The following is a 14,233-nucleotide window of genomic DNA, read 5'->3' on the forward strand; positions in this document are numbered from 1 at the left end:
CTGACTGGGGAGGCAACGTAATGATGGTCTGTACAAATTAGCTCCAGAGTTCTATGGTATTCAGGTGGTATTGACCTCCAAAAACACATCAGCTTTGGAAGTTCAATCCAATTGAAGCAACACACAGAGGTGACCAAATGCAGGCAGTTACCTTCTTAGTACAGGGGCATGTTCCAGTTAATTCTTGACAAAGTTGCAAAGTTTCAGTGGTTTCAAAAACTTACACCAGCATTCGGAACAGTTAAAACTCTTTGCTAAAATCATTCATCAGTAAAAGAAACACTCCTTTGAAACTGCAATCCATGCCATGTACTTACAGAAAAGTAACTTTCATATAATAAACCTTCTCCAATTCTCCTTTCCCACCAAAATACTGTATTTCGATGGGAAAGAAGAATTGACTTATTTTGTCACTGGAAATCCAGAGCAACACACTGAATTTAGAAAATGTGTCTCATTTCATCGCCAGTGTGGATGTGATAGAGAATAAAGGGATAGAGATTCAAGAATGCTCACTCCCAGCTCTGGCCTCATGAGAAACAGCAGTATTCCTACTGCTGAAGGGAGAAGAAAAATGGACATTATTTCTGCTTCAATTAGAAGGTTAGGAAGTGAGGGACACAATTTAAAGTGAGTCAGCCATTGCTGCGTTGAAGATAGAGAAAAAGAGCAGTAATGAGATGTAACAACTTGCAAAGCCTAAATACTTAGTTCTGTTTCAAGGTCATGTTTACAGATGTGCTTTGAAAATAACCCTAAAACATTTTAACTCAATACGGTCCCATTTCCAAGACAGGAGTATAAGTCATTGTACTAAGTTATATTTCAACAGGGTTTAAATAATATATCAACAAGGTTAGCTGCTGGAAATAGCAAACAATAAAACCTTGAACTTAGATGACACCAAATAAAAAAATCCTGTATGTTTAGTTGGTGATGAAGGATATTGCCAAGTAAATGAAAGAATTAGCTTATAGTTGCATGAAAAGTCCAGTTAAGTCATGCTCAGGATGTCTACACAGTGCTTTGCAACCTTGGAGTTTGAAAGACAAAAGCTCGGTAGTGTAAGACACTTAACAGACAACAAGGACACACCTCTTCAAGTTGCACTAAATTCCCATTCAACTGCACAGACTTAAGCAGATGTCTAAGTGTTATGTGCTGAATTGGACTTTATAGATGTGTTCTATTAAGGTACTTTTAATGATTTTCTTTGCCTTGACTGAATATAGCTTATAGTTCTTGATTCTTAGCAATAAAGGGATACCAGGGAAAATGTTATTAAAACATGTTTTGATAGTAACCAACTAATCACATCTTATGACATTTGCTGTTTATTTAAGCTTCTGTTTCCAGGTTCCAAAGCTGAAAATTGCAGGTTTTAATAAATGCTAAACTTTTAGTCTTCTGTGCCTTTAAATCTGAATACCAACAAACTAAAAAGAGACCAATAAAATTTAAAATTAGTTGTTCCTAAAACTTTTAAGATTTGGAATGCCTGACCTATGAATTCATTAACCTCTGGAATTAGACAGGGGGAAGCAAGATGGAGAAGACTTTCAAATACTTCAATGGGATCTAATGTTTTATGGTGCAAAAAGCTGTTTGTATCTGCTGCCATAATTATACTCATGCTTCCCTTTTACTTTTTGCTAATACAACAGAAGACAAAATATAACAAAGCATTTTCATTACTTGTCTGTCCAATCAGTAATCTGCATGCGTTACCTGAAATAAAAAGATCCCAAAAGGACGAGTACCCAAGAAGCTGCCAAACCACATATTCTCTCCCTACTTTGTTTTCCATTGACTAGCTTTTTCTTGTAATTCAATAGCAAAAGAAAAAACCAACAAACACTATTGTACTTTACTGCTTCTTGTGTAATGTGGTGAAAGAACTGACTCAGAAACTTGTTTTCTATTTTCAGCTGTATTATTTGGTCTAATAAAACCTTCTACCTCTCTGTACACCATTTCCCTTCTTTGTACTCTTAAGTTGCTGTGCAAAAAGAACAGTGGTACTTCATTGCTATGATTAGTACTGAAGCATTATAGATACCTATTACTCGTGTGGCAAGAATTTAATTAGCATAATAATAGAGTAATATGGCAAGAATTTCTGACTAAAACAAGTGTTGAAATCCTCTGTGGTTCAGCATTCAGGAGCAAGGGAAAATGGCAACCCATGCCACGTTTAGACTGAGAATTACTGCATCCAAGTAGTAATTTACAGAGATCCCACAAGAAATGGCAGAGCCATAGGAAATGCCACTCTTAACCACATAGGGTTACATTTGACTGACAACTGCACTCAGCCCGTCTTTTTCCAATTAAGCTCCATCTGCTTCCTCGGTTGGACTGGTTGGCCTAAGGCCTCTCAACAGGACACCCATTGTATGTTACTTCATCCACTTCCCCAAAAAAGCTTTCTCTGCCAGAAGCCTGGAGATGCTTCCTCAAAGCATGTCATTGGGCAGGGGCAGGCGAGATGGGTGGGTGGACGAGTGGGAGTGGATGTGTTGCATGTGAGCATTGGCAGAAACCTGAAAAAGCATGCGCTTAGTAACTCCAACAAATCCAAGGAAGGTTTAAGTCCCTACAAATTAAAATAAAAAGCACCATTTTTCTTTCATTATATAGTCTGACCAAAAAGCTTCTGAAACCAAAATTAAATACTGCATTCCCTTCCACTCCCCAACATACACACTCTAAAATAAATAATGGCCAAACTGATTTAAATGAGATTCTGTAGAAGAATTTGTGCTTAGATGAAAATGGCACATTTGAGCCTGAAGCAAAAGTAAAACCACCAAGTTATAAACCTCTCAAAGGAAGGTTTATAATGGAAATGCCAACAGACCCTTAACTATAGTGGAGCTGTTAGGTGCCAACACATAAATAATTCTAGTTTTTGCGGTCACTTACGATAAATTAGATACAGTGCAAGTAGAAACAGTAGGGTTCTGATTCAGTAAACAGTAACAGCCAAGAGTGCATGTTTGGATTTTTAGACAAGTATAGCACAGATTTGATGCTGGCTCTGAAATGGAGTCTATAAGGACATTTGGACTTTTTAAAGTAGTAGGCAAGCCATATTCTGAATTCTTGAGGGCTTGTAAAATAAAAAACTCCTTAACAAGCTTTGCTGCCTACTGTTTCAATCTCCTAAGATTCCTTTACCCCAGTAACCAAAAAATTGTTCCATTCAAGATTGGTGTAATTGTCTACTAAAGAAAACAACATACTAAGTGCACATAGTCACATTTAGTGTTAAGAATTGCTAAGCAGATTAATAAAGTGGGAAAAAAGTACCAATGACCAAATAGTAACAGATTAACCAACTTCTTTAATAGGTGTGCCAGTTGTTGCACTACTAACAGAAATGCTTTTCTATAGTCCAGCTTGTTCTGCAACTGGAATGATGCATTTAGGTGATCAAGTATGTTCATTTTGGTCCTGGGAGGAATTTGTTGCATTGTTTCATAGCAGTTAAGTCCCATGCCTTAAAATGATTCTTTGAGGCAGGGAGAGATACTATTAGGGCTCTCTGCAGGAACTTCCATCTTGGACAGGGTGGGAGCCCTCCGAGGCAGCCAAGACTTAGGCTGAGGCTGTTAAGAGGATGCTCTATCTCAGGAACTCTCCTGCTTGCCAAATTCACATCAGTTTCTCATTTAGTGCTTCCGCTACAAAAGCCTACCACTGCCCCAGCCTCACCCCTAACTCTCCACTAATATAAATCCTAAGATGAGCATCTGCAGAAAGAGGAAAGTTAGACACACTCCTAGTTTGCTCTAACTATATAGGTCTCTACCACAACAGCATTTCACATGCTGATAACCTACTGAACGTTCCTTTCTCCAGCCCTTCAACTTTTAAACGAGGAAGGAAATTGCTGTTCTTCCTGTACATGGGACATAAAGTGCCTTATTCAATACAAAAAGCATCTAGCTGCTACCAAATACTGCTTTCAGATGACTAGCAATTGTAGCAATTCTGGAAGTAATTTGATCAGAAAAATGCTGGACCTCAGAAATCAAGCAAGTTGGAACAGCTAACTATGTATAGTCATATGTCTCTACAGATTACCTCCATGTTAGTTTCACAATGAAACCCACAATTTTAAGCAAACCCAAGAAATCTAACACAAATGAAACACAAGCAGTATGCTCCTCAGCCAAAGCTAAAAGTCAGTGACTTTCCCTGTACTCCCTGTGGCAAACACACTAAGAGCCACAAGCCACACATTCCCACCATACATTCTCAGAAAGCAACAGAAACACGGATTGAAAACAAAATTACAGCCAAAATGCACATTTCTTACTGCGTATGGTTAAACTATATGGTTACTGAGTAACTAGGAACTTACACAGTTTGCAGCAACTCATTAAATAAAGCAAACGTCGGATTAGCATTCCTGACAATTTTCTAAGCTTCCCATTAAAAAATAAACCTTAACCCCATTAGTTTACCAGCGGACAAACAACATACTATCAAATCATTATGTAGCTTAAAATACAGAAAGAGTTTAAAGTGTTCCACGGTGTTTCACACTGTTCCCCCCATTTCCCCACAAATAATTTAACATTCTTACACAACACAGAATAATTAAAACACAACTGGTTACAGAACCAGGAATCGAAACTGAAGGTATGGCATCAGGGTAACATTTCCACACATTACTTTGTACCTATCAAGCCATCTCTTAATTTTCTCTTACAAAGAGATACCAGTTAAAGCTGTATAAGGTTTAGGAAATCCCACACAATGGGATTTTTTCCCAGCAAAACTACAGGAAGTAAAATAAGAACCAAATTTTAAGGGTTAAAATTAAAAGTCAAATACAGTGCAGTAAATATTTTTTTTCCCACTTCAGGTCCTACGTTGTGCTTGGCATGAAGAGAACTGTAGTTAGTTAAATCTGTTTCTGCAGCTCTGGAACTGCAAGACCATTCTGTCCTCCACTTTTCAGTAGACTGAAGTGGCGAGCCAACAGATCTGAATACTGTCGGACAAACCAAAAGGTGAACATTTGAATAGTTTGTATGCTGACAGCTGGATTCTAAATGCTTATTATTAATGGTAAAAGGCAATACTCTTTCCCTTACTGTTTTATTTCATGATACAAACCATGGTTTTTTAAAATGTGGTTGAAGGAAGAAGAATTAGGAAATCTTGGTATTTCTATGTGCTCCCTGTGGATTAACCAGGAGCTGTTCTGCTAAGCACGAAAGCTCAATCTACTGAATTGTCTCACAATGGGCAGTACGACACGAAACACTGCAAATATGGAATAATTTTCAGGTATTTGTTTGAAGTGCAGAGGGATTACTTCTGCTAGAACATTCTCCCCCTTTTTATTCGCACAACTTAAGAATCTTTTCAAAACATAAAAATGTTATCCACTACAAGGCAACATTCTGCAATGATCCAGTGACTTAGAATGGCTCCGGATCATAGGAAAATATTGTCATAAATAAACCCAATACTAAGCCAACTCATCACTATGACTTTAAAAATTAAACACAAAGAACCCAGAATACTAGCATCATCCAGATGGGGGTCAATACAAGATCAGCTTTCATTCCTACTCATCCTGGATTTAGTTCTTTAGGGGATCAACAAGTGATTTACTTTCAAAGGCCTGCACTACAAGTCAAAGTTAGCCGTCCCTGCCTGCAAAATTTAGTCCATGTGGGTTTGTTTCTTTTCTTTTTTGCTCCTTTAGATAAAGTGTTTAAAGGGCTGTGTGCTCTTCAACACAGAGCAGTTTGCACAAATGTGTGCTAAGATCTTAGATGACTCCTACGGTTCAGACACTTAGGATGTTAATGTTTCTTTCCACTTGTCTAGTGTAAGATCTGCAGATCTCCCTTGAGGAATAAGACAAAATAAGACATGTAATTCTATGTTATGCCACATCTTCAGTGGCCCAGTCCATTTAAATAAGTGTTGTGATTTACCCCAGCTGGCAAAGAAGTACCATGCAGCCACTCGCTCATTCACCCCTCACCCTTCCCCAGTGGGATGAAGAGGAGAAACATAAAAGAAGGTAAAATCCATGTGTTGACATAAGAACAGTTCAATAACAGAAATAAAATATAATAATTATAACAATAATATCAATAAAAATATGAATAATACTTTTTAAAATGGTGATGAAAAGGGAGGCAACAAGAAGAGTGAAATAAAACCCAAGAACGACAAGTGATGCACAATACAGTTGCTCCACCTGACTAACGTCCAGCCCATTCCTGAGCAGCCATCAGCCCCTCCCAGGCAATTCCCCCAGTTTATATACTGAGCTATATGAGTTCTATCAAAGGAATATAACTCTTTGGCCAGTTCAGGTCAGCTGTCCTGGCAATGCTCCTTTCTGGCTTGATGTGCATCTCCTTATTGACAGAGCATGGGAAACTGAAAGTCCTTGACTTGAAGTAAGCACAACTTAGCAACAACTAAACATCAATGTGTTATCAACTTTATTCTCATTCTAAAACAAAAAACCCGACACTGTACCAGCTACTAGGAACAAAATTAACTCTATTCCAGCTGAAACCATTTAGTCAGGTTTCTATGGACTTTTATTTTTTTCCCCAACAAACAAGAATTCCACACACAGACTGAAAAAATCTGTTTAAGGCAACACTGAATTACAAGTATAACTGCTTTTCATCAGCAGTCACAGAAAACTGCATTTTCTCCAGCGGCACCTCCAAGGCTCGTAGCTGGTGGGGCTGTCCCCATGGTGATGGGCACTGCAGGCACAGGGCACTCACTCCCAGTCTACTCTGTGCACTCCCTTCCAGTCCGGACTTCCTGCTCTGGTGTGCCTGGTGCTGGGCTCACTACTGACATGTGCATCATCCACATTTAGCACAGCGCAGAATTAAGACTCATATGGAGTCAGGGGATTATTAAGGTCTGGTGCTCATCATCCCCACTGTCCCAAAAGCACGGGAATCACATTAGGTTTTTTTGACTACGTGAAAAATACACACTTTGAAGAAGGCACTCGATTGAAAGAACAAAAAGAGAGAAAAAGAAGCCCATGAATGTTTAAAACCAAAAGAAACTTAGTATAAAGCTTCAAAATCATCACTTCATTCCAGAAACGTTGTCAAACACCACCTGCAACCCCTTAACTTTAAACATTCCCTAAGAGAAGCAATCAAAACTTAAAAAATTATAGTAAATTAACTTTTATTCCCTAGGACTTATGACAGGCTGGCATTTATAGATCATTCTTACTCTGGGTATCTCAGAACATTTGACAGGAAGAGGCAGATACTAGCATTAAAGTAACCACAAACAAACAGAGCAGTTATTAGGAATGTGGTAACAGCTCACATACAGCCGTGAATATTAGAACCATTTTTACTGAGAGAAGGAATGTTGGCTCTAACTCTGCAGTTATTCCTTACTCTTTTTCAAAGAGTGCCACAGGGATTTCTAACTTCCATCTGGACAGTTTTCCTTTAACTGTTTTTGAACACCATGTGTGAGAACACAACAGGATTGTAGACATTAGAGATGGAAAAGACCGATTAGATCATGTAGCCAACCTCCTGCCAGTCGTAGATTTTTCCCTACAGAATAGTTCCTAGCACTTTGCCCAGTACCGTTTAAAGCATGTTGAGATATTTGGCTTCAACCATCTCCTTTGGAAATTATTCCACAGTGTATGAAGAATGTCGTTAGGACATTTTTCCTGGTAGACACGGCATGCATTTTTCTTTCCTTAATGATTTCCAGCCTATTATTCCTGGTTATGTCCCATCGAGCCAGCCTGAATAACTCATCTTTACACCTTCGAATAAATGGAGACAGATATGTTTCCCTCCACATTGGTCACTATTTGGCCAGACTACACACAATTTTATTGCCAAAATATACAATATGCTTTAATAAAATAATTTATTCCACCCTTTTAGTCATTGTAGGATTGTTGTCTCCACCCCAGTGAACATTTTTAGATGAGACTCTCAACAAATCTGTTTATTCCTCCTTACCTTCTGGTACCTTTTATTTTATTTTATAGAAAATGTAAAAGGCATAATAGACTTACAGAAGAAAAATAGCCTTGCAAAGTCAGCACATAAGTAAGTATACTACCTAGCTCTTCTGAAACAACAGCTGCTGCCAACACAGTGATATTTGCACATGCTTTATACTTCCTCCCCTCCCTGTGTCAAAATATACATTTTACCAATGCATAAGATTTTCAAGATCTTCAGTTCTTTCTTCTCTCCAACAAAAGAGATCTATTAAACTAGCTTTATTTTGACAGACAAGTATTTTTATACAATTTAAACCATAAGTTATTAGAAATCAGAAGCTTTTTAGGCATCTCAGATTTCAAAATACTTCTTCATCCTCATTTCAGCTTCCTTAAATCAGTTCAGCCAATTCTTCCCTTTTTTGTCATCAGTTACTTTCTGCATTATTTTCTCTCATCTAAATTTCAGAATAACTTGTGATATTTTTCACACTACCTTTAGTATTAAGGTTGTACATTGTAATTTCTACTACCATCCCTAAATCACAGACTTTGCAAAAAATGAATATGATCCAATGTATTCAGCAAAAAATGTAAACAGAGAAATTAAGAAAGATGTAAAGTAAAGATGGAAAGTAAAAAAAATTACACAAGGCATATAGTGACTGAGGAAGAGCAAAGCAAGTGAGGTAAAAGTGTACCAGGAACACAGAGAACATTGTGGCCATTCTGAGCACACACTTTTAGGCTTTAAAAATAAAGCATAAAAACATAAATCCAGAAACAATAATGGAGCAAATACTACTATGACTTTAGATGTTTTTCCTTGCCAACAAGAACATGTGCTATTGAGGGGGATAGGTCAGAATTATTAGTTCTAAATTCATGAACCTGCCCTATCTTTATAGTGTTTCAAGGATCCTAACAGATCCAATCACTGCATTACCAGACCAGAAAGCCAAAATTACACCAAACCTCTATACCACCAAATTCAGGACAGTCCTTATTTTATTCATTGTGTTTATATAAAAAATACATGATGCCTCAAATTAGAGACATTGAATTAACCCACCAGCTCTTCCTCTCCCATGAAGTCATAAGATTGCACTTCTCTAAAGGTGCACAAAGCTAAAGAAACAAAGCAGACAAAACTTAATGAAGCCAGTTCAAGGAGCTCTACCAAGGCTCCCCAACAAAGACAGGTCTATTAAATCAGTTTAATTCCGGCAAAGATATTAATTATGCATCTTTATTACAACAGAATTTACAAGAAGTCTGAACTACTCATTCCTATTACCTATTATTTAGTCTAGTCTGAATGAGTCTTTCAAATAATCTTTGCAAATATTGGTGTGCATAAAGTTTTAACTCTTTTGCTTCCCTTGGAAAAGGCACAACACTAAGTGCCTTCAGTGGTCAAGTAAGAGAAACACATAACTCACTTGTCCTATTTTAGGAAAGTGCCCTTTGTAAGAAAAAGGGAAAAAAATCTGGTATTCTGAAATATATTGCTCTTTGAAATAAAATAAATAAAATAAAATATCTCCAGAATGTTTCAGAGTGTTTCTAATTATTTTTTTTTCCTTTGCTCCATATTAAGTAGAGATCTGGCCATTCAGGGAATAAGTCTGCAATGCACCCCTCAAGGACTCACATAGTACTTCACGTTATCAGTGACCTGAAGTCTTGTCAGTGTTACTACTACTACTGTTTCCATCACTTTATGATCAGCTGAAGTTTATGGAAGCAGTACTATAAAATGAAACAGTTTGAAATGACAGCTGGAATAGAAACCACAACCTCTTCTGGCCACCTCCAATGCACAGTTTCTAAAAAATAAATATTTATTCTACTCTTTTTTACCATTTTAGCATGACTACAGTTCTCTTTATGACAGCTGTTATTAACAATTAGCAGTCTGACTTTTTAACTGACTACTCTCTTGTCTGAAGGATACAGTGAGGAGGAAGGAAGATCTGAAGTGTCATTATCATATCTTAAAGAACCAGACTTACAAAAGAGTTGAAAGCCTTTTTTCATACCCCAAAACAAGAAAAACAAATCAAGTTGACACATCTTTTTGTGAAGTTCCAGTAGAATGCACTACAATGTATTTTAAGCAGATACAGAGTTGATAAAATTGTAATAGTTGGTGGAAGGGGAAAGAAGTTGAAAAGGTTGTATCTGAACACTAACAATGCTTACAACATAGAAAGAATTACATTAGAAATAAAGAAAAAAAAATCCTCCAGTATACTTTGGGAAACGAATATCTTGTATACTGACTTAAAGAAAGAGAACTATTACAACAGACTTCACAGTGAAGACGCTAGTGAAGTTATCTCTGGATTATGAGGCGAGAATCTGTATCATACTTCTACTGAAATCAGTGGGAGGACAATTTTGACACAATTCTTGAAGGCTAAATTTAGATCCTGTACTTAGCCAGTAGAATCTTGTGCCAACAGAAGTCAGTTTTAAATATGCTTCTGAGATAATGTGTGCCTTAAAATACTTTTATACATACAAAGATGAAGAACCCAACCTTTCCAAAGAGATAGTTTTCCTGTCTAGATTAAAACAAACAAACAAACAAAAATACATGGATTTTGAAGATGTTTCCCCATTTGTCCCATGCTCACAAAGAGGCCACAAACCAGGGCAGCACTGGGAACCATGACACAACTTTCTCATGTGGACCTGCAAGAGATCCTAATCCCAGGCTAAAGCGATTGCTATCTCTAGACAGCATTAGCAGCATAATCTGCATGCAACCATGAGGATGAGAAGTATTTTCTGAAGTCACTTAATACAGAATAATACTATAAGGACTTGGTTCATCAACTTCTACTTAACGGGTCCTGACTGTAAGCTGCAAGTAAATGCTGTAGGCCAATCATATGAAGAAGACAGCATTAAGTTGGCATGCAGGTCCATCTGGAAAAGATCAAGAGAAAGAATCTTTTGGGGGCAAGACTGCAAACAAGCCACTAAAATCTGGCCCTAATGCTAGGCCCAAAGATTCTTCATTTGCAAGGTCAGAACAGGATTAAAATCGCTGCTCTCTCTCCCTAGGGTTTACAGACAAAGCAATTTTCAAAATATTACTCAGTTTGTGAATTTGTTCACAGTGCAGATGAATGTTAACATCAGGCAACACCCAAATACCTAAAAACACAAGTGGAGTTGTCTGCCAATAACAGCTAGTAAACAGACAGCTCTAAAGAGGACAGTTCAGGCATGCTGCTTTCTCTTCCTCCTCCCTATGTCTCACCAACACTCTCCTTGAAACTCCTGCCAACTCTATTGCATTGCACAGCAACAGCATAGTGCCTGCCAATTTCTAGAGAGCCGAGCATACTTCTCCATTTAGTGTTTTGTCTGAAGGCCAACAATGCAGTCAGGACATATAAAAATACCCCAAAGACTTGATGAGTTAGGTACTGAAAGATGGAAATAACAAAGCATAGCATTAAAGGTTTTTTTCCCAACAGACCTAACTTCTCCATATTTCTAGCAAGTACACACTTTAAACAAAAGAGCACTCCTTGGGCTTCACAAATACATTAAGGACTAGAAAGTTAAGTGTATTCTTTCTCCCTTATACAGGATATCCCTCAATCTGTAACTGACACTAGTCACCATTCAGATAAAACACTAACACCAAAAAAGTCATCTGTATTCATACTAGTCAGCTATATGTTATCATATTAACTCTGTCTTGGCCTTACCTTTTTCTCAAGGAATAAAAACCCCTAAGTAGCTAAAGTTCCTTCGGAATCAAAACTTTTCCTTTTCTTCTTTGTAGTTATAGTCAGCCTTACACCAAAAACTTAAATATGAAAATAAATTACAGACATTTCTAAAAGGTAAAGAATTCCTTCAGGAAAATAACACACTTGGAAGAAAGGGATTGAAGAAAACAACATAGCAGTAGGTCAGAATTGCCCAACTGATAAGCAAAAAGCCATGCTGTATTTAAAAAGAAGGATTGGAGAGATACATAATCTGCCCACAATACAATTTTCTTTGTTTTTTCTTCCCAGGCTGATTAGGTATCTAGCTTTATAAAGGAGAACTAACATTTTGGTTGTGAAGCAAGAATCTTGTCTTCTCCATTATATTCTCCAGTATCACCTACCTGGATCTGCCTACTTTCTGTTCACAATAGAATTTGGATGAAAATTTTGGCTTCTAGTATGTAGTCAAATCCTGCCTTAGTCCCCAGTTGAAAATTAAACAGATTGATTGACAGTTTTTGCTCATCATTGATATTCATCAGGAAAATAAAGAATTCTCAAAATGTGAGTTACATTAATTTTTAGACCAGATTGTAAAACCTCAGGATTTTCCTACAAAAAATAAGGTTTCCTCACCTTCTAATTCTAGGTGTTTTGGAGAAGAATTCAACAATACAAATGACCTGTTATGGTTTTGTTTTCAAAACATTAATTTTATGTTTTTGCTGCCCTCTGTCCACAAATTGAGAAGTCTTCCCTGCTCTTATATTATTTCTTAGAAGAGACTAAATACTCAGAGATCAATAGTTAGTAACTTTTAAGAATAGACAATTATCACCCGCTTTCTTTAGTTGTTATAAAACCAGACAAATCTCTGTTTTCTTTTGATAAAGAAATCTTATATTCCTCACTTCATTATTTCCTTTTTAATTAATGAAAAAGCAACAGAACTGCTTAATGACAACCAGTTTTTCCCTAACAGGAATAAACAGATGGAGGCTAAAGGAATGTGAGTAACTGCATAAAAATGCAGCTTTATGAAAGAAGTTAAATTAAAAGGACCACTGTACCATACCCAAGAAAGCTGTTTCTCCAAGTTGTTTCCAAAAACATACTCCTAAATCCTAAAAATACTCCTGTTCTACATATCTGTAATGCAGTTGAACAACAAAACAGAGTACTGTACATATAGCAAAGAAAAACTTACAGCAACAAGGGTACAAATTGGTGACAAACTGCAAACAAAGACACAGACAACTTGTCCAATATGAGGTAAACTGCTAATGAAGACTTACCTCCAGAAACTGGGGCATCCATGAAAACTGCTCCCGTTTTTTCAGCAGCTTTGGCTAATTCTTTTGAAACTGCTGGATCTATAGTGCTGGAATCTATTAGCAATGAGCCTTTCTTCACTTTCCTAAAATAAAGATTTATTATTATAATTATAATTATTATTTTCAGAAGATATTACCATCACACTGGCATGACAAATGTGCAGACATATTTTGGTACACTAGTAAACATGAAGTTTTAAACCTTATTGAACAAGATCTGCTCAGTATGCATACTGCAGCTTTGAACCACTCAAAGCCCAATAACAGCTGAACACAAAAAATTATGTTTTTCTAAACACTATTAAAAAAAATATGCAAAAAGGTTGCACTAGGAGAATCTTCCATCACACAAGTTGAGCACTATATAATATAGAGATCACCAAAGATTCATTCTAAGCAACTGCTGATGCAGCCTAAAGTTTAATATATAACAATAAAATGTTCTTTTTATATATACAGTATCTTAAGTTCTTATATCAGAATGGTCTGACTGCATTCTTTTAATCATTCTACAATTTGTTCTCCATAAAGACCCTAACTAAAACCAAAAAAGCTCACTGAAGATTTGAAGTGAAGCATGGAGAAAAATGTTTTCCCACTGATAGCCAGTACATTTAGGCAGATCTGTATTTCAAACTGCAGATCACAGAAAGCTCTTTATTTGATTAAAAAACATGATAAAAATTTTTGAAATTTAAAAAAATGTTAACTTTTTTCATGCCCTCCACAACAAAAAATTTGATTTTTATTCCTCTTTCCATTGAACTGCACCATGATTTCATGTCCACCTGACCAGCAATCACCAGGAAATCGAACACCAGAATTTTTCAGTCATAAAAACGTGTCCCATTTAAAGCAACTCATGACAGATAAAGAGATCCACTGCATGCTGTTGGCAGTACAGTGGATTTCACTTAATTGAATTACTCAGGTTGCTGGAAATAGTCTTTCAACATATATATACATTGTGACCCTACTGGAACTCCAGAGTCAAACAGTGCTACATACACAAAACTCATCCCCTTGTGCTGCTGCAGTTAGTTTGAACACATGCAAACAAAAACCAATGCAGCAGATAAGGTACTACATCATCTCCCCTTTATGTTCAGAAGAAGGCACAGTGGCACAGGCTCCTTGGTAACACAGTGGGATGACTAACT

At 36.9% G+C, this 14,233-nt stretch overlaps 1 protein-coding gene across 1 annotated transcript in view; it reads right to left on the reverse strand.

The window, feature by feature from the left end:
* HIBADH (3-hydroxyisobutyrate dehydrogenase) overlaps nucleotides 1-14,233 on the reverse strand; it is an 86,442-nt gene that overhangs the window by 57,981 nt on the left and 14,228 nt on the right. The window contains exon 4 of the mRNA XM_041411549.1: nucleotides 13,035-13,156. Within this exon, the coding sequence (XP_041267483.1) occupies nucleotides 13,035-13,156 (122 nt within the window). The remainder of the gene's footprint in view (nucleotides 1-13,034; nucleotides 13,157-14,233) is intronic.

Source organism: Onychostruthus taczanowskii, unplaced genomic scaffold (genome assembly GCF_017590055.1).
Source record: "Onychostruthus taczanowskii isolate IOZ18803 unplaced genomic scaffold, ASM1759005v1 scaffold36, whole genome shotgun sequence".
Classification (NCBI taxonomy): domain Eukaryota; kingdom Metazoa; phylum Chordata; class Aves; order Passeriformes; family Passeridae; genus Onychostruthus; species Onychostruthus taczanowskii.